This window comes from Physeter macrocephalus, chromosome 6 (assembly GCF_002837175.3).
Source record: "Physeter macrocephalus isolate SW-GA chromosome 6, ASM283717v5, whole genome shotgun sequence".
Lineage (NCBI taxonomy): Eukaryota > Metazoa > Chordata > Mammalia > Artiodactyla > Physeteridae > Physeter > Physeter macrocephalus.
The window spans coordinates 85,630,577-85,656,744 of record NC_041219.1 but is presented as its reverse complement, the minus strand read 5'-3'; the positions used below and the strand labels follow the sequence as shown (position 1 = coordinate 85,656,744).

Below are 26,168 nucleotides of genomic sequence, written 5' to 3'. Positions count from 1 at the left end.
AATAGAATTACCATATGACCCAGCAATCCCACTACTGGGCATATACCCAGAGAAAACCATAATTCAAAAAGACACATGCACCCCAATGTTCATTGCAGCGCTATTTACAATAGCCAGGTCATGGAAGCAACCTAAATGCCCATCAACAGATGAATGGATAAAAAAGATGTGGTACATATATACAATGGAATATTACTCAGCCATAAAAAGGAACGAAATTGGGTCATTTGTAGAGACGTGGATGGGTCAAGACTGTCATACAGAGTGAAGTAAGTCAGAGAATAACAAATATCGTATATTAGTGCATATACGTGGAACCTACAAAAATGGTACAGATGAACCAGTTTGCAGGGCAGAAACAGAGACACAGATGTAGAGAACAAACGTATGGACACCAAGTGCAGAAAGTGGTGGGGGTGGGGGTGTGTGATGAATTGGGAGATTGGGATTGACATATATACATTAATATGTATGAAATGGATAACTAATAAGAACCTGCTGTATAAAAAAAATAAATTAAGAAAAAACACAATAATGCTGAAATTTAAAAAAAAATAGAACCAGAAATGACAGAAGTTATGGAATTAGTGGATAAGAATTTTTCAACACCTTTTATAAGTTCAAGAGAAAAGAAAACAATAAAAATGAGGAAAGAAATAGAGACTACATAAAAGAAATGAAAAATACCACTGTATGGCCTTAACAACAAATTAGACAACGCAGTTGAAAGATCAGTGAACTTGAAGACATAGAAATAAAAACTATCTAAAGTGAAGCATAGAAAGAAAAGAAAGCTGGGGGAAAAATGAACAGAGCCTCAGTGACCTGTTGGGCAATATCAAGTACACTACCATACATGTGACTTGGAGTACTAGAAAACAATAGGAACAGAAAAGGATATTTGAAGAAGTAATGGCAAAAAATTCACCATATTTAATGAAGAAAATATCAACACACCCAGATCAAAATATTTGATGAACCACAAGCAGTATAAACACAAAGAAAACTATATCAAGACACAGCATTAATAAAATAGCTGAAAACCAATGAGAAAAAGGACGTCTGAAAAGAAGCCAGAGAAAAAGATCATTATGTATATGGAAGCAAATATAAGAATAACCATTAACTCTCTTCAGAAACAATTCAAGACAGAAAACAAGGGAATGTTGCCTTTAAAAAGTACTAAATGAAAAAGGTATCAATCTAGAATTGTATACCCGGTGGAAATACCCATTAAAATGAAAGCAAAAAAGAAATTTTAAAACAAACGAAAGCTGAAAAAAAATATATCACTTGCGGGCTTCCCTGGTGGCGCAGTGGTTAAGAATCTGCCTGCCAATGCAGGGGACACAGGTTCGTGCCCTGGTCCGGGAAGATCCCACATGCTGCGAAGCAACTAAGCCCGTGAGCCACAACTACTGGGCCTGTGCTCTAGAGCCCATGAGCCACAACTACTGAGCCCGTGTGCCACAACTACTGAAGCCCATGTGCCTAGAGCCCATGCTCCACAACAAGAGAAGCCACCGCAATGAGTAGCCCGCGCACCGCAAAGAAGAGTAACCCCCACTTACTGCAACTAGAGAAAGCCCATGTGCAGCAACAAAAGACCCAACGCAGCCAAAATCAAAAAATAAATAAATAATAAAATAAATTTTTAAAATATATATATATATATATCACTTGCATTACCAGAACCATTAAAGGAGGTTCTTCAGACTAAAGAAAGATGATACCAAGTGGAAACAGATCTACACAAAAGAATTAAGGGCATGGAAATAGTAAGCATGTGGGTAAATATAAAAGACATTTAAAAAATTGTTTAGGGAGTTCCCTGGTGGTCCAGTGGTTAGGACTCAGTGCTTTTACTTCTGTGGCCCAGGTTCAATCCCTGGCCAGAGAACTAAGATCCCACAAGCTGCGCAGCACGGCCAAAAAAAAAATTGTTTAAAGATCAACTGGACTTCCCTGGTGGCGCAGTGGTTAAGAATCCGCCTGCTAATGCAGGGGACACGGGTTTGAGCCCTGGTCCGGGAAGGACTCCCCTGGTGGCGCAGTGGTTAAGAATCCGCCTGCTAATGCAGGGGACACGGGTTTGAGCCCTGGTCCGGGAAGATCCCACATGCCACGGAGCAGCTAAGCCCATGCACCACAACTACTGACCCTGCGCTCTAGAACCCGTGAGCCACAACTACTGAAGCCTGTGCACCTACAGCCCGTGCACCGCAACAAGAGAAGCCATGGCAATGAGAAGCCCGCGCACCACGACGAAGAGTAGCTCCCCCGCTCACCACAACTAGAGAAAGCCGGCACGCAGCAACGAAGACCCAACAGAGCCAAAAATAAATAAATACGTAAATAAATTTATTAAAAAAAAAAAGATCAACTGTTCAAGACAAAAATAGTACTAATATATAGTGGGATATAATATATGTAGAAGTAAAATGTATGATAACAAAAGTAGAAAGGATGGGAGAAGGGAAAATGGAAGTATGCTTTTGTACAGTTTTTACATTATATATGAAGCCATATAATATTATTTGAATGTAGACTGTGATAAGTTAAAGATACATATGGTAAACCCTAGAGCAACTACTGAAAAAAATAAAGAAATATAATTAATAATAGGAAATAAAATGAAATACTAAAAATAGTCCAAGGTGAGCAGGAAGAAAGGAGTAAAAATGGATAGGACAAGTAGAAAACAAATAGCATGGTGGTTGGGACTTAAACCTGACCATATCAATTAGAATTGTCCGTTTATGGACTTTGCCTATCTTTCTATTGGAGAGGTTGTCTTTTCATGTTGATTTGCAAGAGCTCTTTATATAATAAAATATAAATCCTTTGTTATATATGTTTTCTGCCTTTAACGTTATGCTCAGGAAACCTTTCCCTGACCAAAATAGATAGTACTTTGACAAGGAGATGAGATTAGCATAAACTTAAACACTGACTCAGAAAACTGAAAATAGAATTACCATATGATCCAGCAATCCCACTCCTGGGCATATAATTCAAAAAGATACATGCACTGTTCACAATAGCCAAGACATGGAAACAACATAAATGTCCATCAACAGAGGAATGGATAAAGAAGATGTGGCACTTATATACAATGAAATACTACTCAGCCGTAAAAAAAGAAGGAAATAATGCCATTTGCAGCATCCTGGAGGCAACTAGAGATTATCATACTAAGTGAAGTCAGAAAGACAAATACCATATGATATCACTTATATGTGGAATCTAAAATATGGTGCAAATGAACCTATCTATGAAACAGAAACAGACTCACAGACATAGAGACAGACTTGTGGTTGCCAAGGGGGGAGGGAGGGGGAGGGAGGAATGGACTGGGAGTTTGGGGTTAGTAGATGAAACTATTACATATAGAATGGATAAACAACAAGGTCCTACTGTATAGCACAGGGGACTATATTCACTATCCTAGGATAAACCATAATGAAACAGAATATAAAAAAGAATGTATATATGTATATAACTGAGTCACTTTGCTGTACAGCAGAAATTAACACAACATTGTAAATCAACTATACTTCAGTAAAAAAATAAATTTAAAAAAACTTAAACACTGAGAAATAAAGAGCTGTATTTAGGAAATAAATATTGCGTAGGTGAGTTTAGCTATAAAAGGCACTCAAGGGAATCATAGAACATAAGGTAGAAAGAGTAATTCAGGACCAAAACATTGAGTGCTATCTTAGTCTATTCAGGCTCCTATAACAAAATACCACAGACTAGGTAGCTTATAAACAATAGAAATTTTTTGCTCACAGTGGGAAAGGCCAAGGCAGAAGTAGGGAATTAAGAGGTAGAAACTACTATGTATGAAATAAATAAAATACAAGAATATATTGTACAGCACAGGGAATATAGCCAATATTTTATAATAACTATAAATGGAGCATAATGTTTTAAAATTGTGAATCACTATGTTGTACACCTGAAACTTACGTAATATTGTAAATCAAACATACCTTGATAAAAAGAAAAAAAAGTTATTGCTCACAATTCTAGAGGCTGAAAGTCTGAGATCAGGGTGCCAGCATGGTCAGGTGAGGGCCCTTTTCCAGGTCTCAGACTTCTTGTATCCTCACATAGTGGAAGGGGGTAGGGAGTTTTGTGGGGTCTCTTTTATAAGAGCATTAATCTCATTCACAAGGGCTCCACCCTCATGACCTAATCACCTCCCAAAAGTCCCACCTCCTAATACCCTTTGGGGGCTAGGATTTCAACATATGAATTTGGGGGGACATGAACATTCAGACCATAGTAACTGCCTTGATTATCTGATGAATAAGCTTGATCTCCATTGGGTAGACCAAAGGGAACGCATTAAAGGTTGTTGTTTGATGAAATGACACCATCAATATTGGGCTTAAAGGAAGTAAATCTTGTTGAAGATCAAAGTGTGTGGGACTGACTGGGGGAAGTGGGTGGTGGAGAGAGATCTAAGTTGGAGACCAGTTAGTGTGCTTTTGCAGTAGTTCAGACAAGTAGTGACTAGGATATCCACGTAGATAATGAATAAGGATAAGAATTATATAACTACTGTAAAAACCAATAGCCTCAAGCTTCTTTCAGTTCTGGGTTTTAGACAAATTGAATCTGAAGCACCAACATCCAAATAGGAGATATTGGATAGGCAGGTTTTAGAGGTGGTCGGGTTAGAGAAAGCTTGGGAGTTATTAGCACAGAGGTAATTATTGAAATCGCAAGAGTAAATGAAGTCACCAGGGGAGACTTGAGTACAGCAGAACCTTGTAGATTTCTAGAACGTTGGACTCATCCTTCCAGACTCAGCCTAGTCATGTCCTCTGGGGAGCCTTCCGTGATCACCACCTGCCTGTCCCCACCCCCACAGATGGGGGACTTAGGAGTCCCTTCTCAGCTTGCCCCTAATAGAGTATCTTTTACACTTTATTACTGTTGAGTGTTTGCTTCTTTGTTTTTCTTGAGGTTCTAGAAGGGAGGTACCAAAATTTATCCAACTTTGGGTTCTCCTGGACTATAGAAGACTCTTGAAAAATGTTTGCTGAATTTAATCAAAATCTATGTCTTGTTGCTTTCCCCAAAAAAGAGATCCTTTAACCTTTCTCTCCCCACCTCTCCGCCAATTCTATTACCCCCGCTCAGCCAGTTATCTATTTGGGGTTATAATCTCCTTCCCTCCCACTGCAGTTCAGCACCTTCTTTGATCTCCAGGAGAGAATGGAAAGCATTGCTGTTTCTTTTGAGAGATGGCATTACTGACAAAAAAAGGTACCCTCTCGATCCCAGATTCTCTATCCTCCTCAATTTGTAACTCTAGGTTATAGTTGGGTAGGGGAGATCTATATATCCCATCCTGCAGTGCCTGGGAGCCTGAAGAGAAAAGATTTTCTAGCTGAGTAAACCTATCTGCTAATTTCAAAACAAGCTGGAGTCTAGGGACAAGATAAGTCGCAAACATTGACCCCTCACAGTACCACCTAGTGGACAATAAGAAACTAACACATGGATTCTGAGCCTGTGAGGGTAAAGGCCAATCCTAAAATAATTCATTTCTGGATCCCTAGAATCTTTGCTATTTACACAATAGGAGAGAGGATTCATCTACAAGGAGGAAAGAAATGGTAAGTAAATAGTAATATAGTCTCAGGATTTAAAAAAAAAGCCAGGGGCTAATGTACTTCACCATAAGCAATAAGGGTCCTTGAGGAAATAATTAAACTAATATCCTTCTATCCCACCCATCCCAAATGTAAAGACCAGAAGGAAAGTGTGTGTGATGCTTCAGCCCCTCAGTATTGATTTCATCAGTGGCTTTGAAATTTATTTTCCTGCAAACAAAGGTAAGGAAAACATCTTACATTCTAACCCAATACTCACATAGTATATATCTGAAACAAAATTATCATGAGACATATTTACTCTTATTAAGCATCAGTCTCTGCTCTATTATATTCTATTTAAGAAACAGTACTGGTCACAAGTTTCTAAATTGATTTCATTACCCACATATAGAAAAACACTAACTTATGTGCAAATTTTCATTTGCACATAAGTTAGTGTAATATTAATCAAGTGATTAACGTTGATTTTATGTAAGAAAATGTGCCCCTACAAAATTGAAGGCAAATTGGGACTTCCCTGGCGGTCCAGTGGTTAAGACTCCTCGCTTCCACTGCAGGGAGTATGGGTTCGATCCCTGCTGTGGGAACTAAGATCCTGCATGCCACATGGCCAAAAAATAAATAAATAAATAAAAATTGAAAACTAATTTACCACATACCTTTCATGCTGCCTAGCCTTTGTACATACTTGCTCCCCACTACCTGTCTTTCTTGAGATGCTAGTCATGGTCTTCTTTAAGATCCAACTTCACCATTAAGGCTCCCCATCCCCGCAATCAGAATAAACAGTTTCTTTCTTAGCTCTCCCTCAACTCATTGCTGATACCTCTACCACAGCACTTAATTAAATCTGACCAGTGCTTAGTGATTTACATGACTTAACAGCTTCCTTAAATGAAGGTTCTACAATGTGTAGAATTGTGTGAAAGGTGTTCATAATTTCATCCCTCCAGACTAGCGCAATGATTGATGGGACCCAAAAAATATCAAAATAAACTTTAACCAAGCCACCAAAGATCCAGGAAATTTAAAGGTTTACTGTGGTAAATACTGTGCTTTTGCAAAGCAAATAATCTCTCGCTAATAATGACTTTTAAAGTATAGATTCCTCTATAACATCTGAACTTACAAAGCATCAAACACCTACTTATAAGCCAATTAAATCTTATTTAAGGGACTTCCCTGGTGGCGCAATGGTTAAGAATCCGCCTGCCAATGCAGGGGACACGTGTTGGAGCCCTGGTCCGGGAAGATCCCACATGCCGCGGAGCAACTAAGCCCGTGCGCCACAACTACTGAGCCTGCGCTCTAGAGGCCGCGAGCCACAACTACTGAAGCCCGCGCGCCTAGAGCCCATGCTCTGCAACGAGAAGCCACCGCAATGAGAAGCCCACACACTGCAACGAAGAGTAGCCCCTGCTCGCCGCAACTAGAGAAAGCCCACGCGCAGCAACGAAGACCCAACGCAGCCAAAAATAAATAAATAAATTTGTATTAAAAAAATCTTTTAAAAAATATTTATAATTGCATAGGGGTCTTTCTTACACAAGGGAACTTGAACTTTTGGTCTCACACTGACGTGCCCAATCGAGTTCTCAGGAACTGCTCAGGTGTGCAAGGCATACATTTTCCCTCGTCTTCTGTTTCCCCACAAAGCTTGTGTCTTCATTCATTCAGCCAAATATTTGAGAATTTACTATATTGGGCACTGGGATGCAATGATAATAACCACAATCCCAATGCTTGAGGAGCACATGATCTAATAAGGAGGAGAAGGGCTAACAAGAAAACAAGTGTGACAATATAATAAATGCCACCACAAATATAAGTGTGGAGTGTTAAGGAAGCAGGTTAAAAAAGACATCTAGGGCTTCCCTGGTGGCACAGTGGTTGAGAATCCGCCTGCCGATGCAGGGGACGCGGGTTCGTGCCCCGGTCCGGGAAGATCCCACATGCCGCGGAGCGGCTGGGCCCGTGAGCCATGGCCACTGAGCCTGCGCGTCCGGAGCCTGTGCTCCACAACAGGAGAGGCCACGACAGTGAGAGGCCCGCGTACCGCAAAAAACAAAAAAACCAACAAACAAAAAAAAGAAAGACACCTAAATTAATATTTGAGGGTAACAAAAGTCTTCCCAGAGAAGATAACATTTAAGCAGAGATCCAAAGGCTAAGAAAGAGTTGATTAGGGAGAAGGGGACAGGAAGAGTATTCTAGGCAGAGGGACCAGCATGGGCAAAGGACTAAGGATGAGAGAATATGGCTCATTCGATGAAATGAAAGTAGTTCAGTAGAGTTGAAGCAGTTTGACCAGAGTTAAAAGAATGGCAAGAAATGAGGCCAGATTGGGTGGGACCTTAGGAGTCAGGCTAAGAACTAAGGTTGACTTCTCCGTGGGTTTCTATTCCGGCAGCTGGCTAGAAAGAAAGATTATGACAAGTGAAGGTGTGGAAATCAGAGGGTATGTGAAAATTAAGTGACAGCTCTTTTTGGCTGTAAATTCCTCTTCCTGTATCATTAGTTTGCCCCACAATGCCATCTTGGGGTGGCATCTGAGAAGGTAAAATTTCAAAAGAGCTGTCCCAGGAATTCCCTGGTGGTCCAGTGGTCAGGACTCGGCCCTTTCACTGCAGTGGCCCGGTTCAATCCCTGGTGGGAGAACTAAGATCCTGCAAGCCCTGCGATGCGGCCAAAAAAAAAAAAAAAAAAAAAAATTAGGTCAATGACCTTCAGAAGTAAACAGTAAGGGAGATACTAGGGCCCCATTGCTATGCAGCACAATAATGATGATACATGTAAATTAATATCAAATTAAATTTGTTCTAAGTTTCGTTTTATTATAACACTAATTTCTATTCACTGAGGTCTGAGCAAACGTGTACAGAAGTCAGTGTTGCTAATTTGGTGATACACATTATTTTTAAAAATCAAAAGGAATATTACTCCCAACACTTATCTTCCTGTGCCAAACTGAAGGGGATAAAACACCTACTAGAAGCTGAAAAGAAGAGGCAAAACATGTTGTCTACTTGAGTTTATTCTGTTCTTTAAAAAAAAAAGGAAAAAAAAAAAAGAGGTTAGGGATGGAGGGGGAAATAACCCATAAACACTGTGAACAGGAACCAAGACTCCAAGACTTGGGCGTACTCCCCCTACCCTCAACCTCAGTTCTCCAAGAGACTCCCACCCACCCAATTTTCTTTTAAACAAGACACCCAAATCAGCAGCAAAGGTACCTGGGATAGTCACTGAGATTTTGAACACTGGGAATGGGAGGGAGAAAAGTCCAAAAAAATAGGAGTTGGGAAAAAAAGGGAAGGAATGAGGGAGAGGCTAGGCTCTGGAGGACGGAATTGGGCCATGAGAGGTGGAAGTGAGCCAGTACGGGGGTACCCCTCCTGACTGCTGCTGCCCACATTCCCCAGGACCCCAGAGAGCCCCATGGTTTGTTCTGCAGTCCATCCTCTATTCCCCAAAGGCCTCACAGGCCCAGCTCCAAGTCCTCTAGCTCCTCCTCCAATGCCCTCCTCCTCGCTAGCTTCTCCAGCTGCTCTTTGCTGGGCTGGCTGATTTCCCCAGCCTGGATCCGCTGCTGCAGCTCTTCCACCTGCCGAAGCTTCTTCTTTAGGTTCTTTATCTTCTTGGCCTTCTCAGCGGTGGCAGCTGAGTCAGGCTGGTCGGAGGCAGCTGCAGGCGCTGCCCGGGAGGCCTGTGGGGCACTGGGGACCTGGGCTGTCTCTCCCAGGGACACCTTCTCGAGAGTCCGGCTCAAGGCCTCCGCCTCCCCTTTCTCTTGCTGCTGCCGCCTCTTCTCCTTCCGCTTCAGGTTGCGTTTGGCTGTCTTGGAGAGGCCTGGTTCACCACCTTCCGGCCTGGATGGGGTGACCGGAGCAGTGGCCTCCGGGCTCAGGCCGGGGGGCAGTTCTGGTTTACTCTTGAAAAACTTCACATACTTGTTCTCATACCTGTGGGGAAGAGTGTCAAAGAATCACTGACTTTTCGAGCCCTTTTCCTAACCTTATAATTTACTTCACCCTTTTCACTTTCCTGCTTCCTTCCTCTGCCTCTGGTCCCTCCCCAACTTTCCTCTGCTCTGCAGGTTGTAGGATCCCTAGGTCCTAAAGTTCTGGATCTCTGAATGCTATTTACAGGTTCTGCTGAACAGAGGCCATAGCAACAGGACCTGTCAGTCACTTGGTTACTCATCCCTCACTCATCCCCGAATCCCAGCCCCCTCCTTCCCTTTCCTAGGATCCTGGGATCAGGAAATTCTTCCTGATCTCATAGGCACACATGTTCTTTCTTGCTGTAGGGACCCCATTAAATACTCCCTCCTCACGCCTAACCACGCACACTGGGACCTCCTCCTGGGGCACATAGCCTTCTTTCACCCTCCGCTGCTTTCGCCAGGTCCCGTCAGGTCGCTGTGTTGAGGCGATGTACTTGCCTGAAATGGGAGAATTAAATTGGAGAGTTACTCTTTCTACTTTCCAAATAGCCCCCAAGGTGAAAGAATGCATGAATGCCCACAGCATCCCCCAGCACCTTCCACTAAATGCATCCATTAAGGCATTCTTTTCTCATATCAACCTTCAATCCCGCTCTCATTATTTACTGAGTGCCTATACACTGTATAATACACCATCCCTGCCCTCAGGGAGTTTCTACTTTTATAATCTAGTTGGCAAGACAGGGCAGGCATAGAGGAAGTTTAAAAAAAACAAAACAGCATGAGGACATCAAAGGACAGTACATGAATAAGAGGCTAAAAATGGCAAAAACAAGAATCATGGGAAGGAGAAATGACCAGGGATGTAGAAAAGGGGAAGTTTTATTAAGGTGGATGGTGAAAAATAGGTCAACTTTCAGGAATCCATACTGTAGATATAAAAGCACCAGTACACAAGGCTATATGCAAAGATGTTTGCATTGTAATAATGTTGCTGCATTATTTAAATTAGCAAAAAGCTGAAAGCAACTTGAATGACCATCAATAGATGAGTGACTAAATAGATGTGGGTCATCCACATGATGGAACACCGTGCCGTTATGAAAAAGAATGTTAGATACAAAGGTACTGACCTTGAATGGTATTCATGATATACTAAGTGAAAAAGCAAGTTGCAGAATAATGCGTAAAGATCCTCAAACTTTTTTATTTCAGAATCTCCCATACGCTCTTATTTTGTAATATTATGCATTTCACTGTGCAATCTTTTTTTAAAAAATCACATCCGTGAATCCCATCAGAAAACCCTTTACTGAAGAGCTGTCACACTCCCAGTGGCAGTTACAAGTGTTCCAAAATTCTAATTTCCACCTGAAGGCTTGAATCTTATCCCTGGCAACAAACACTGAGAGTTGTTTTCCTTGAAATGACAGGCTCACTTCTTTCATTTTTCAGGAAAATGCCTATCAGGTACTCAGGTCTGAATTACTATAGTTTGTCGGTGGTTCTTTCAAGGAAAAATAGAGTTCCATGAAAAGGAAGCTTGTTTAGCTTACAACTCCAACAACTGCGCCAGTGCTTTCCCTTGAGACACCACTTCAGTGCGCAGCAGTGTTTCATGCTTACTTCCCATTTAATTCACAGAGAACTCTAAAAAGATGTGTAATTTTCAGTTATAAGATGAATAAGTTCTGGGGGTATAAGGTACAGCATGGTGACTATCGTCAGCAAAACTGAACTGTATACTTGAAAGTTGCTAGGAGAGTAGAGTTTCAGTGTTCTCACCATAAATCAATGAAATGGTAATTACGTGAGGTAAAGGATATGTTAACTAACCTTATTGTGGTAAACCTTTCGCAATATATATGTGTATCAAATCATCACCTTGTACACCTATAACATTGTACACATGTTAAATGTCAGTCATATCTCAATAAACCTGGAAAAATAAATAGATAAAAAGATGTGTATTAAAGAGCCAGGGTTTAATAAAATTAATAATTTTTACTGCATCATCAAGGATACTCTTAAGTGAAACTGGCATTATTTACTGCAAGCATGTGGCAGTGAAGAACACAATGACCAGTACGGTTTGGTGCCACCACCTTGATTAGTGCTAAGAGGCCAGCAGTTTCACCCACCATTGCTTTTGTACCCTCAGTGCAAATGTCAACCCAGTAAAAGGGCAAATAACAGCTCAGTATATTATGAAAATAGTTACGCTTGCAGACCTCCTGATAGGGTCTTAGGGAATCCCCAAGGGTCCTGGACAACATTTTGAGAACCGCTGGTGTAGAGGGTGCTCCCATTCTTGTTGGGGCAAGGAGCAGCACTTAGAGGTCCAGACAGTTTGTGTATAGGGGCAAAGAGAAAGGTGTGGAAGGACACATACCAAGATACCAAGACTTTAATGCTGGTTACCTTAAGAGGGATAACCTGGAAGAAGAGGTGGTAGAAACCATTAACCTTTAATAACATATTCTTAAAAAAAACACATATATATATATTTATATCTTGTGTTACTCTTGTTTTTCTTTTTTTAGTATAACCTATTAAAAAAAAAGGAAAAAGAAGAAAATAAAAAAGATTAACAAAATAAAAATAAAAAGTCCAGTCCAGAGCCTCCCACGGGGATTATACATTGTTACATGAATTGGGTTTTTGTTCAAAAGGCAAATATCATTAATAAACTAAAACAAAAAATGTTAAAGAAAATGGGTAAGATCTGAAAGGTAGAGGGGATGGGAGAAAGAACAAACATGCGCCAAGAAAGGCTTGGATGTGGGGATGGCCTGAGTATGTAAGAACAGAAAACAGGGGAGTCCAGGAGAACCAGATAGTTCATGATGGGGAATAACATGAAGCTAGGTTGAAAATTAAAAATGGGGCCAGACCTTAGAAAGCCTTAAAAACAAGGTCAAGGAATTTGGAATTTATCTGGTGAATAAAAGAGGGCTACTGAGAATATTGTTTGCCGAGCTGCAACAGTTTAGAGACAAGAGTAAAAATTCAAGAATGAAAAAACAGGGACTTCCCTGGTGGCCCAGTGGTTAAAAATCCACCTGCCAATGCAGGCGACATGGGTTTGAGCCCTGGTCCAGGAAGATCCCACATGCCACGGAGCAACTAAGCCCGTGCACCACAACTACTGAAGCCTGTCCACCTAGGGCCCGTGCTCTGCAACAAGAGAAGCCACCGCAATGCGAAGCCCGTGCACCGCAATGAAGAGTAGCCCCGGCTCACCACAACTAGAGAAAGCCTGCGCACAGCAACAAAGACCCAATGCAGGCAAAAAGAAATAAATAAGTAAATTTTTAAAAAAATCATCTTTCAAAAAAAGACTGTAATAATCCTGGCATGAGAGACAGAACTGACTGAGAATGGAAAGGAAGAGAATGATGCCAGCCACGTTACCAAAGGATCAACCTCACTTGGTAATTCACTGACTGGGGGAAGCGTAAAGAAGTTAAAGCCAAAGACACTTCAATACACTTCGTTTTAGCAATGCCAATCTTGAAAATTTAGCATAAGGAAATAATTCCAACAGGAAAAAACGAAAACAGAAAAAAGAATAAAGGGACAGTAATCATGTGAAAACTATGGCATTATTTATAAATAGCTAAAAATTAAAAACAAACTTCACATCCAGTTATACAGGAGTGGTTTATAATATAGCCATTAAAAATAATGACAAAAAAATTTTAATCATTAATATGATATAATGGAATATAAAACATAGTTATATACGCTATGATTTATTATTAAATTTTATGCATATTCATAAGTTTAGAAAAGAATGTGCAATACGAAAAGTTATGTTGGTGATTGGCTTATAAATAACTTTTCCTTTTAAAAATTCCAATTAATGTTGTTCCTATATTGTAGGTTTTTAAAAATCTCATTTTGGGTTTCAAATCCAAGCGGCTTTGGAGAACGAGTACACAAAGGAGAATGAAATTACTTTTGCCCAGGTAAAGTAAAAATTTTATGGAGGACAAAGCATCTTTGTGATCTTTGGAAGATAAGCAGGATTTAGACAGGTGGACGTAGGGGTGTGGTTATGAGGGAAGAGGAGAAAGGGAAGTATTTCAGGCTTATAGGACAACATAAACAAAGGGACAAATCTGGCTAGTCATTCCCCTACTTAAAATTCTTCCTGGATTCCTGTTGCCCTCAGGGTATTTACATGGAAGATGGAACCACACACAAAAGCCTTCTTGACCCAGCTAGTCTCCAGCCTCTTCACACCCAGTCATTCACACTCTCTGCTCCAGCCACTGAAATAGTCACAAAACTCACCTGACTGTGTCTTTTTTTTTTTTTTTTTTTTTTTACCCCGGTACGCGGACGTGAGCCTAGACGCTCCGCGGCATGTGGGATCCTCCCGGACCGGGGCACGAACCCGTGTCTCCTGCACTGGCAGGCGGACTCTCAACCACTGCGCCACCAGGGAAGCCCCTGACTGTGTCTTTATTCTCTACGCCTTTTTGCTTTTACTTCCTTTGGCTTGGAATAGACTTTTCTTGATTCTTATCTTAGTTAACGCCTATTGGTCTTTAAAGGTCGAGTTCAAGTATAAACTCCTCAGTGAAGTCTTTCCTGACCTCCCCACCCCAAACCAGTTTAGAAGTTGCCCTTTGTGCACCCACAGCACCTGTTGTGGCCTTTTATCATGATCTAATGTTTAAAATAATTGTTTGCTTAAGAGCAGAAACTTTGCCTTTGATCTTTGAAGCAAAGGGCCTGGTCCATGGAAGACTGTAATTAATTCAAATTAATGAATAAATAAAGTTAAGCATCATATTAGGGAATAGCAAGAATCCAGTATATTTTGGCAAAAAGCATATGTAATGGAAAAAGAGACTAGAGGTAAATTAATCAGAATATGAAAGGTATCCAATCTCTTGAGTTTGGACTCAAGCTTCAGAAGATGGGAGAACACTGAAGGCCATTAAGAGAGTGCAGATGATCTGCTCAAAGCATTGCTTTAAGAAGATAAACCTGAAAAATGTGTAACATAAACTAAAGGTAGAAAAAAATGAAAGCAATAGCTGCAATGTGAGAAGACTTGACTTAAATGGTCTCTGTAAGTGTTGAAAAGAAAATGAAAGAGAAATTCATTATGAAGAATAAGCAGTCACGATCTGAAGACTGCCAAGATTTGAATGAGAGAGAGGAAATCATTGTGCTACAGTGGATTTAATCTGGTGCTTTTCACATGTTTTCTCTTATTTTTCACAACATCCCTGTGGGCATGTAGGGCGTATAGCAATAACATTTTTCACACATGGATTTTAAATGTTTATTGAGTACTTGCTGCTGTGGCAGGCAATGTAACAGGAGCTAGGGATACAACAATGAATGAATAAAGCAAGCAAGGGTCTTGCCTTCTTGGAGCATGCATTCTAATTAAAAAGAAAGGTAGGGCTTCCTTGGTGGCACAGTGGTTAAGAATCTGCCTGCCAATGCAGGGGACCCGGGTTCGAGCCCTGGTCTGGGAAGATCCCACATGCCACGGAGCAACTAAGCCCGTGCGCCACAACTACTGAGCCTGCGCTCTAGAGCCTGTGAGCCACAACTACGGAGCCTGCGAGCCACAACTACTGAGGCCCACGTGCCACAACTACTGAAGCCTGTGTGCCTAGAGCCTGTGCTCTGTAACAAGAGAAGCCACTGCAATGAGAAGCCTGCGCACCACAACGAAGAGTAGCCCCCGCTCGCCGCAACCAGAGAAAGCCCATGCGCAGCAAGGAAGACCCAACGCAGCCAAAAATAAATAAATTTATTTAAAAAAAAAAAAAAGAGTCCATAGGAGAAGACAACTTTGTGAAAATAATTCAATTCTAGACAGGCAGTGTTTTTACATGGAATTAAGGAGAAAGGAAAAATGCTAGAAACATACATTTAAGTACACTGCAGAGATTATAGTTGAAGGCTTAAGACTAGTAAAGATGGCAAAGGCGTGGATGGACTTAGATCCTCTCATACAGAGTGAAGTAAGTCAGAAAGAGAAAAACAAGTATCGTATATTAACGCATATATGTGGAATCTAGAAAAATGGTATAGATGATCTTATCTGTAAAGCAGAAATAGAGACAGAGACGTAGAGAACAAACGTATGGAAAACAAGGGAGAAAGGGCTGGGTGGGTGGGATGAACTGGGAGATTGGGATTGACATATATACACTACTATGTATAAAATAGATGACTAATGAGAACCTACTGTATAGCACAGGGAACTCTACTCAGTGCTCTGTGGTGACCTAAATGGGAAGGAAATCCAAAAAAGAGGGAATATATGTATACATATGGCTGATTAACTTTGCTGTACAGCAGAAACTGACACAGCAGTGTAAAACAACTACACTCCAATAAAAAATTAAATAAATAAAACAGCAAAAAAAAAAAAAAGAAAAAGACTAGTAAAGATGGAGTGTGAGAAAAGATAGGGCAGAAGCTTCTTGAATGGCCATCCTAACTGGAAGCCCTCAGAGATACAAATAGCCCATTATCACAAAGGAATACCTATTTTATGCTATCTTGGTTTCAGTCTCTGGCCTTGATGGTATCCAAAGATAAAGTCAAAAAGAAGGGAGAGGTTTGCAGATTCCTAACCCTAGAAATAAAAACCATGGGCAGAATACCATGATTTTCAGTAGCATCTTTGAGAGAACCAGAAACTAGAGATTAGAGACTGCTATTATAAGAACTTTGTAAGCTTTGTTATTTCCCCACATCTGCTATTTTGTAATCCTCAATCTATTTCCTTAAACTGAAAAGGGCTTTGTTTTCAGGGGTGGCAGGAAGACAGTGAAGAGACAACACAGCAAGTCTTGAAAGAACTCCAAGGGGTTAGGTGGAAGTGACTGTTAAAGGTGTGCTGAATCCCTGGGGCCTGTTTCAAAGTTAAGAAAGGAGATCTGGGTTACAGATCTGAGCCTGAGGATGACCTCAGGGCCAACAATTATAAGACTTAGACGTGGTTTCTTTTTTTTTTTTTTATTAGTCATCCAGACATGGTTTCTAACATAGAGAAAATATTAAAAGAGAAGATCCAATCTGGAGGAATGACCCTGGAAAAACGGTCATGATTATTTTCCTCAAAGAAGAAAAGGTGTCAGCAACACTAGGAAATAATCCTTAGAAAAGAAGGACCAGGACAGTACTATTCCATGGAGACCAAAAGAGTTTGACGTAACGGCAGGTGATTAACAGTATTAAATATTACAGAGAGATTAAGGAAAAGCAGAACTGAGTAGGAAAAGGTTATTGATTTTGGAAATTTGTAAATCCCTAATTATGTTCAAGAATACAGCCTCAGACAAGTAGAGTGGTCAGAAGCCAGACTGTAAGTTAATTAAGTGCAATGAACGTTTATTGAAAGCCTCCTATGAGAAAAATACTATATGAAGTGCTACAGGGATTATCAAGATCAGTAAAATGGCCCCTACTTTCAAGAAATTTACAGTTTAAGTAAGGATGAAGGTGGGCAAGTTAGGCAAACAAAGAATAAGACAAAAGTATAAATGTCTTAGGTATCCCTAAGAGACACTGACACATAACTAATAGGAGATTTCAAGAGTATAAATAACCACACCCCATTTGATGGAGGAAGGTGACAGGAAATTAGGAAAATCTCAGGGACTTGACCTCAAAAAGTAGGAAGCAGTAGTAATAATAACAACAGTAAATCAGTGGCTGATATTTTTGCCGGCAGAGAAACGAAGGGAAAGGGCATTCTAAGAGGAATAACAACAAGCAAAATGATGGCAGTGTAAAACTCACAGTATGTTAACAACAATTAGGAAAGAATGTTTATTAATGAGTGGGTACTTTACACCAGGAACTTTTCATACACTACCTGACTGAATCTAGACAATAGGTAGATTATTATGATCTACAGCTGAGGAAACAAAGTCTTCAAGAGGTTGAAGATATGTCCAAGATCACAAAGGCAGCATGTAGCTGCAGTCTGAACTCAGTCCTGACGCGGAAGCTTACATACCAGAACACTCCTATTCCACCTGTTTTATACTATACTGCCCAGTTTCACTAGAGGGTTTTAGGCAGAGATATCGTATGTGATGATACGGTATTGAAAAGTGGTTTGTGCTCATATTAGAGAGGAGTATCTTGAACGTAAAAGTGAATGGTCCATATGTAAATTTGATAGTCAATTCCAAAAAGATAATAGCAGCTCCCTTTATTGAGTGCTTGCTTCATGCCAAGGACAGTACTGCTTTTGTATATATATGTATGTATATATATATATATATGTATAATTTTTTTAAAGATTTTTTTGACATGGACCATTTTTAAAGTCTTTATTGAATTTGTTACAATATTGCTTCTGTTTTATGTTTTGGTTTTTTGGCTGCGAGGCATGTAGGATCTTAGCTCTCTGACCAGGGATTGAACCCGCACCCCCTGCATTGGAAGACGAAGTCTTAACCACTGGACTGCCAGGGAAGTCCCTGTTTATATATATTATTTCATTTTCACAACTCCATGTAGGATTGTTCATTTCACAGATGATGAGAAATTTAATAATTTGCCCAAAGTTACAATGTCAGTAAACTGCAGTAGAATTCGAATCCAGGCTGTGGGTTCCAAAGGCTGTGCTTTTTATACTACTATTGTGTATTGTGTTATAAGTGAAGAAGAATACCAGAAAGTTCAACCTCACTAGTAATCAAAGGAAATACAAATTAAAACAATAAAATATCATTTTTACCTATCAAAGCAGTAGAATTTTTAAAGATCAGAATACCAGTGTAGTCCAAGAAGTGATGAAACCAGTATATTCATATACTGTCAATGGTAAAACCCTTCAGAAAGCAATCTGGCTAACTAAGTGAGAGAGTATAAGGTAGTCCTATCATACGGCAGCGTTTCCTAAATATTGTTATGTAATAAAACACTACTTCTGTAAGATATTGTAACACTACTTCTGTAAGGTTACCCAAAAAAACTGTTAAATAAGTTTGAGAAATTCTGGGTTAAACATAGGAAAAAAAATTTTTGTTCTTATCAGCGAGACTTAAATGAGTTATGTTCTCGTTCATGTGAATATTCCGATGGAAATGTGGTTTACAGTGTTTCCCAAATTTATTTGACCACAGGAAGCTTATTTTTATTTTAGTTTTTTATTTTACAGCACATCTCACAGGACTACTAAGTGTTCTGAGAATCATATTTGGGGAAGTACAGCCATTCGGTATGATCCAAATTATGTTAAATAGATATGCTATATATGTGCAGAGAAAGAAAAACTAAAAGGAAATGTAACTGTAGTTATCTTTGGGCTCTGGAATTACCAAATATGCATGGGACTTATATTTTATACTAGTTATGAAAATATTTTCCAAGTTTTCTACAATCAATATAAATTAATTAAAAATAAATAAAAGTTTGTACCTTCCAATCCAGTAATTCGACTTCTGAGAAATCTGTCCTAACAAAATAACCCTAGGGCTTCCCTGGTGGCGCAGTGGTTGGGAGTCCGCCTGCCAATGCAGGGGACACGGGTTCGAGCCCTGGTCTGGGAAGATCCCACATGCCGCGGAGCAACTAAGCCCGCGAGCCACAACTACTGAGCCCGCATGCCGCAACTACTGAAGCCCGCATGCCTGGAGCCTGTGCTCCGCAACAACAGAAGCCACTGCAGGGAGAGGCTCGCGCACCGCAACAAAGAGTAGCCCCCACTCGCTGCAACTAGGGAAAGCCCGCGCACAGCAACGAAGACCCAATGCAGCCAAAATTAAATTAATTAATTAATTAATTAATTTTTAAAAAAAGAAAATAACCCTAAATGCAGACAAAAATTTATACACAAAAATATTCATAGAGTTCTTATAACAAAAATTCTGGAAACAATCTAGAAGTCCAATAACAGAAGAAAGGTAAGAGAGGGTGTATGCCCAAATAATAAAACACTCTGCCAGTATTTTAAAAGATGTTTTCAAAGAGTTTTTAATAGCAAGGAAAAATACTTATGTCGTGAGGTTAAATGAAAAGGCAACACATAAAAATGTAAATACCGTCTGATTAAAAAATGTTTTAAAAATGCACAGAAAAATAGAGATCAGAAGGGTATATTCCAAATTTAACAGTGGACAAATTATACTGAACAAAAATTAAATAATTAAATTTGTACTTAAGGAGCAGTAATCTGGTAACAGTGTGTCAAATGAACTGAAACAGAGAGAGACAGAGGTAGGACAACTGTTTAGGAGGTCACAGCAATATTTGCAGGATAAAGGAAACTAGCATTTTATCAGGCACTTAGATTGACCCAAGTACTCTGCTTGATACTTTACATAAGTAATCTATTCTAATCCATAATCTTTATAACAGTAATAATTACAGAAACATTTCTTGGGTACTTTCTATGTGCTAGACATGTACATTATTTCATTTAAATTTTAATTCTCACAATAATCCTATGTTGTAGGAGTTATTATTCCTATTTCATTGATGAGAAAACTAAAGCTTGGATTCCCTAGGCTTAAAATTCCCAGGCCATGTAGCTAACAAGCATTGAAGATGGGATAAGGGTAACAACAGCAGAAACAGAAAATGATACTTTGACAACTGGAGGGTGGGGGGTAGAAGAGGGAGTAAAAGACAATGCAAAAACAACATCCCAGTTCATTTTGTTAATAACAACAAAAACACCTAGTGCTCTGATCTTGGTTTCCCACACCATTCTTAAGTAAAAGGAACAAGGGCTCCTTAGAGAAATAGCTGATTCTAGGACTGGGCCAGGAAATATGCAAGATGAGCCTGGAGCAGCTTCTAGTGCCAGAAAGTAAGAAAGAGCTAAACAAAACAAAACAAAACAAAACAAAACAAAACAAACAAAAAAAAACCCTACACTGATGGGGATATGTCAAAGGGACACAGGGCCAACTAAATGTTCAAAGCTGAAACATTTGAGCAATAAAATAAATAAAATAACCCGAAGTTCATATTGATACACATAAATGATTGAATAAATAAATGGCAGAGAAGAGACAGATCTGTGCAGAAGAATTTCAAATGATGTGTATAAATACTCCATCCTTAAGGAAGGTAGCATAACTCCCCACTCTTTAAGTGTGGGCTGTGAATAGTGACGTTCTTAAGAGTACAAAATGGAAAGGAGAAGGGGAAAAAAGTAACTTTACAGTGGAGAAACTTTACAAACACTACCTCAGTCAGGAGATCATGGTAAATACCAAGAGTAAAAAAATCTTTGTGATACTATGTATCCTCGATAGGATATGATGAAAACATCACTTTACTTCTATGGTCCTCCCTAAAAAACACATAACCCCAGTCTAATCATGAGACAAACATCAAATTCCAATAGAGGGGCATCCTACAAAAACAACTGACCAACACTCCTCAAAATTGTTAAAGTCATCAAAAACAAGGAAAGTCTGAGAAACTGTCACAGCCAATAGGAGTTTAAGGAGACACGAGAACTAAACGTAATATGGGATCCTGGAACAGAAAAAAAATTAGGTAAAAACTAAGGAAATCTGAATAATGTATAGACCTTAGTTAATAACAATGTATGAATATCGGTTCATTAATTGCAATAACGATACCATACTAATGTAAGATGTTAATAACAGGGGAACCTGGGTTTAAGGTATATGGGAACTGTCTGTATCATTTTCTCAATTTTTCTATAAATCTAAAACTGTTCTAAAAAGTAAAGTCTATTTAAAATAAAGAAAGAGAGAAATGATGAAATAAGTTGATCTTGGGTTGGCTAGAACAATGGTGCCTTTAACAGAAATAAGGAAGGAAAAACTGATATTGATTATGGTCAGACTGGATTTAAGGTGTGACAGTATATCCAAGAATGAAAGCTACTCACCAAACAATTAGAACTGACAACTCAGGAGAGAGGCTAGTGCTAGCAAGAAACCATTTTGAAGAGTTAAGGAACAGGGAATTCCCGGCAGTCCAGTGCTTAGGATTTGGTGCTTTCACTGCCGTGGCCCAGGTTCAATCCCTGGTCAGGGAACTAAGATCCTGACCGCCGCAAGGTCAAAAAAAAAAATGTTAAGGAACAAGTAAGCAGTGAGGAAATGGAAATAGTATGTGTGGACCTGATATTCAAGAAATCAGGCTATGAAGAGGAAAGAAACAGAAATAACAGACCTTGATTTCTCAATGAAACAGAAAATGAGGCCATTTGCCACAAGAAGGGGAATTAAAAGGGAAAGTCACCGAGAGCTGAGAAAGGTAGGGGAAATAGCCATGGTAGAATGTAAGGAAACCAACAAAGAAGAATTGGAGAAAAGCTGTGATCTTGGCAGAAGTTAACATTAAGTTATATTATACTGAATGTGCTACTGTCTGTGCCTTTTCTCTAGCCATGTGCTGTGGCCTAGAAGCTGAAGCCAAGAAAACAGTTGATGGGTATGATTCAAGATAACAGAAGTGCTTGCTTAGTATTGAAGATCAAAATGAATGAGGAAAGCAATGAGGATAGTGACTGGTCACAGAGGTCTAGCAGGATAGCATCCAAAGTAGTCATGAAGATACTGGTAGACTCAATGAAATGGGAAAGGTCAAGGACCAGAGAACCTAAGGAGGGCAAAAAGCTGATTCTATGGGCGTGTGGAAGTAAAAAAGGTGACTGGGTAAGGAAGCTAAAATAAGTGATGGGGAACACCTGAAGGGGGAAGCAGTGTCATAGGTGATGTCCTATGTAGTAGGATATGTAGTAGGTCCAGATTGTAGTGATTCTAATGTGTGGCTGGTTTGAAAATTCAAAGGAAAGTTAATGGTCTCATGCGGAGGAACTATACAATAAGAGTACTCCAAAGATTCTGAAGACACTGAGAATGAGTGGAGACACTGAGAAATAGAATAAAAGAAAAGAAAAAAAAAAGATATGCTACATCAGGGTCCTTGTGGGCAGTGAATGATGGCCCTGAGGTTTTAGAGAAAATGCTATAATTGCATGGCAATACCTTCCATGAGAATTACAGTGACAGTGGTAGATCAATGATCTGGAAGTAGTAAGAGAAAGCAAAAAAGCAGTGTGATTCCTTCTCTTCCACACGGTCACAGAGAACAGAAGATACCTCTTGGTGGGAGGGTAGGGTGAATTGTGATGTCTGGATGTCTGTTAAATCAGTTTAAAGAAAACAGTTAAGAATAAAGAGAAGTGTACTGGACAACGAGTAATATTTTCAAAGCACACATTAAAAGAAGCAAACTGAAGAAGTACCTACTATGTAGAGAGCAAGAGAAGAGGTTGTACCACTTTGAAAGGTGAGGTTGCAGAAAAGTAGCAGAGACTTGGGTTGTCATTAGATATCATAGGAGAGGTGGGTTGAGATGTAAGTAACATGGAAAACAAGCAAAGCAAGAGGCATAAAAGGTACATTTTAAAACAGACCGCATGTACCAAAGCACACACACACTGTCACTTCTACAGAATACACATACACAATGAGGGCTACAAAAAACAGTAACACCTTGCCTTGCACAGCATTTTATAAATTGCTTTCACATATACTATCTTATTTGACCGTCACTGGGTAGATATGCACATTTTTCTGAAGGTGTGGAAATTAGGATGGGCTATAGCCAAAATGAAAATCTTGATTTTCAGTTTTCAACACATAAACCTCACATACACAACAGATATTTCAGCGTCTCAATCAGCCAGGTTGGAAAATCTTCTCTGATCAGAAGGCACAGTGGGTTCTGCAAACTTGTCACACGGCTTGAGAGGCCACTAGACACCTTCTTGTTCACCTTCTACCACCTTAGATCCCTCAACTCCCATCACCATCGCCAGAGAAGGTACAGAAGGGTGGTGCCATCAAGGAGAAAACTCTAGTTGAAAGTTGTATTAGGTTCCTCTTCCCTTCACACCTCTGTACCTCAGTGACCCAACAATGAAAATAAGGGAGAGTGGAAAAAAGAACTATGTAGCAATGAGGAGGTCTCCAACAGATATAGCTTCGAGAAAAAGAATTTAAACGGGGCTGGGGTAGGGCAGAAAACAGGTACACTGAGAGTTGGGGGAGGGGAAGAGGGGGAGAGCAGGAATTGGAGGGAACTGAGAGTGGAGGAGCCCCCAAGCCTGAAGAACCCAAAAGAGATATGGCAGCTCCAACTTCTGGACAAAAGCTAAGGGCCCGTGAGGGTCCTGGAGCAAGGTCCAGCATTGAAGGACCCCACGGTTTGGGTGACCGGAAGCGGAGACCCCCCAAACACGAGACCAGAAGGGGGCGCAGGTGACACCCCGTAGGAGAGAATGAATGGGGAAGGCGGTCCGGAGGGCGGGGCAAAGGAGGGGCCCCGGGATGGGCGGGGCACAGACCCCTTTCCAAGTCCGAACCCCTACCCCGAGAGCCCGGGGAGAAGCGGCTCCACGTCTCCCGCACTCACCGCCGGTCTCATCAGTTACATAGGGAGTCGCCATCTTGAAAACGCAAACCACTTCCGGCGTGAGCGGGCTGGGGTCCCGCCCCCCTCCCCACCGGAAGTGGAGTTCTGATCGTAGCAAGCCACCATTTTAGTCTTAAAGGAAGAGTGCACCATTTCGTGGACAGCAGTGAAGGAGGAGGAAGGGAGTAGAAGCTGAAGACTATAAAAAATAAGAGCCGTGGGCTCTTTTAAGCCACTGATAGCATTATTGAGCGCCTGCTGCGTATACAGCAGTTCTCTGGGCGCCGAGAGAAGTTCCGAGGCACAGCCCCTCTCCTCAAGGCACTCTTCGACTGTCTAGGACCTGCGGGAGGAAAGGGGGCAAGGCCCACCTGCACCCAGAAAGGGCGGGGGCCGGCTAATAAATAAGGAAAAGAAGAATATTCAGGCCCTGGCCTTCATCCAGGTCCCAGAGCAGCTTGGGGACATGGGGCGGGACAGGCAAACTCCGGGAACGCACTGGGGCGCACCAATGTTGGGGGCGAACGCAAGACCCCAACTAACCCTCTCTTAGAAGGTGGGGAGGTCGAAATCGCGTGCCGATTGCTCTTGGCCGCTCAGCTCAACCCTCTGGACGGAGACCCGAGAGAGGGGAGTGCAAGGCCGAAGGCGCTGCCGGTCGGTCACCTGTCCCCGCAGCCTCAGGGTTGCCGCGGCGGCTTCTACGGCTGAGGAGGCGCGGCGGGCCGGGCTGGGCGGGCAGCCCGGGCCTGGCCCTGCCCCTGGGGCGGCCCCAGGGACTCGGGCGGCGAAGTGACGACGGCCCAAGTTTGCTCTGGCCTTCGACCCGGGAGCCTCCTCGGGCTTGGCCCCAGGGTCAGAGGGCAAGGCGAAGGCTTCTGGGCGGACCCAGTTAGTATTCTAATTAACCTCGTCCAAGTCTCTAGGCGCTGGGGATCGAAATCGGGGCAACGCGCCAATAATCTGAGCCGTACAGTCACTCCCTTTGCAGCCCTGCCCCGTGCCTCCCTATTCTTGAGAGGAACCCAAACGTTCTCCCTCCCCCGCTGTTTTCAGCAGCTCTTGTTCCTTCTGGGCTAAGTCCTGCTAAACTCATTTCCCTCACAGCTTGGGAGGGGCCGGCTGCAAGTTCCTCTCCTCAGGTGTCTGCCCTGCCCTCTTCCTCCCCGCCCCCCACCATGTTGCTTTTTCCTCATCAACCCTTTTACCTTCCTCCAAATCTCCCACTTTGGCTTAGGTTAATGTCCAACAGAACCAGTTAGTGACCACCTCCAACACTAGGCTGCATGTCCCACTTAAAAAACAAACAAACAAAAAACGCAGAGCAATGGCTGACTAGGAACTTACTAAAGCTTTGAAATGAAGCTTCAGAAGTTTTATGGGGTCACAGCTTGGCTTCTCTTCCATACTCCACCTTCCTGAGTTCCACCAGAGGCCCGACTCAGAAGATCTCAAAAAGACTCATTTAAAAACTGATTTGCATTCAATACACTGTCATTGCAAATGTTCTAACACTGCCATCCTTCATCCCTGCTCTTCGTTCACCAATTGTGCTTCAGTCCTGCTGGTCTAGTATCCTGTCCGTAGCCTTGTTACTAAAGGTAAGAGTGAGCTGAAGCATCTAAAAACTAGAGGGATGCGTTGGTACTGACTGTACTACCTGAGGAGTACTAGTGGGCTAATCAAAGGACCTTTCTGCAAGAAGCAATCCTAAAGTGGCCCCTGTTGACCACCCTACCCTAGGCCCCCCACTATGCCTTCAGACATCCTGCCTCAGCTCTGGGGTTGATGGGAAGTGAAACTCAATTGTCTGCCTAGCAGACCTGCCTGGGACCCAGCCCTGAACCCCGGATGTGTCCCCCACCACCCTGAAGAGGAAGAGGGGAACGAAGAGGCTGGGGAGAACAAAGCTGTTGTTTTTTCCTTTCCCTTTGTTCATTGCGGTTTCTTTCTTTCTGATTTTTATGATGTGGTTAATTAAAGAAATGAGCACCTGGAACTGTAGGCATTAGACGCCTCCTCCTTAGATGTTTCTTGGCCTTTCTTCCTCCCACCCCCACCAATAACTGACTGGGGTATGATGGAGCATAGATCCGAAAGAAGACGCAAGCCTAGAGTATGACCGATCCCACCTTATTGCTTATTAGAGAGATCACCTCATGCCCCACTTTGAAGTCTCA

General features: G+C 41.3%; 1 protein-coding gene and 1 non-coding gene across 2 annotated transcripts; one reads left to right on the top strand and one right to left on the bottom strand.

The window, feature by feature from the left end:
- Positions 1–1,828: 1,828 nt before the first annotated feature.
- TRNAK-UUU (transfer RNA lysine (anticodon UUU)) lies at positions 1,829–1,900 on the top strand. The gene has a single exon. It is a non-coding gene; the product is annotated as a tRNA-Lys (tRNA).
- A 6,752-nt stretch (positions 1,901–8,652) lies between these two features.
- Positions 8,653–24,140, bottom strand: PYM1 (PYM homolog 1, exon junction complex associated factor). Its single transcript, XM_007129326.4, has 3 exons — positions 23,989–24,140; positions 9,987–10,080; positions 8,653–9,598 (listed from the first exon to the last, which is right to left on the bottom strand). Exons 1-3 carry the CDS (start codon positions 24,020–24,022, stop codon positions 9,115–9,117), a joined length of 612 nt encoding a protein of 203 aa, XP_007129388.1. The 5' UTR covers positions 24,023–24,140; the 3' UTR covers positions 8,653–9,114.
- Between the last annotated feature and the right edge of the window lie 2,028 nt (positions 24,141–26,168).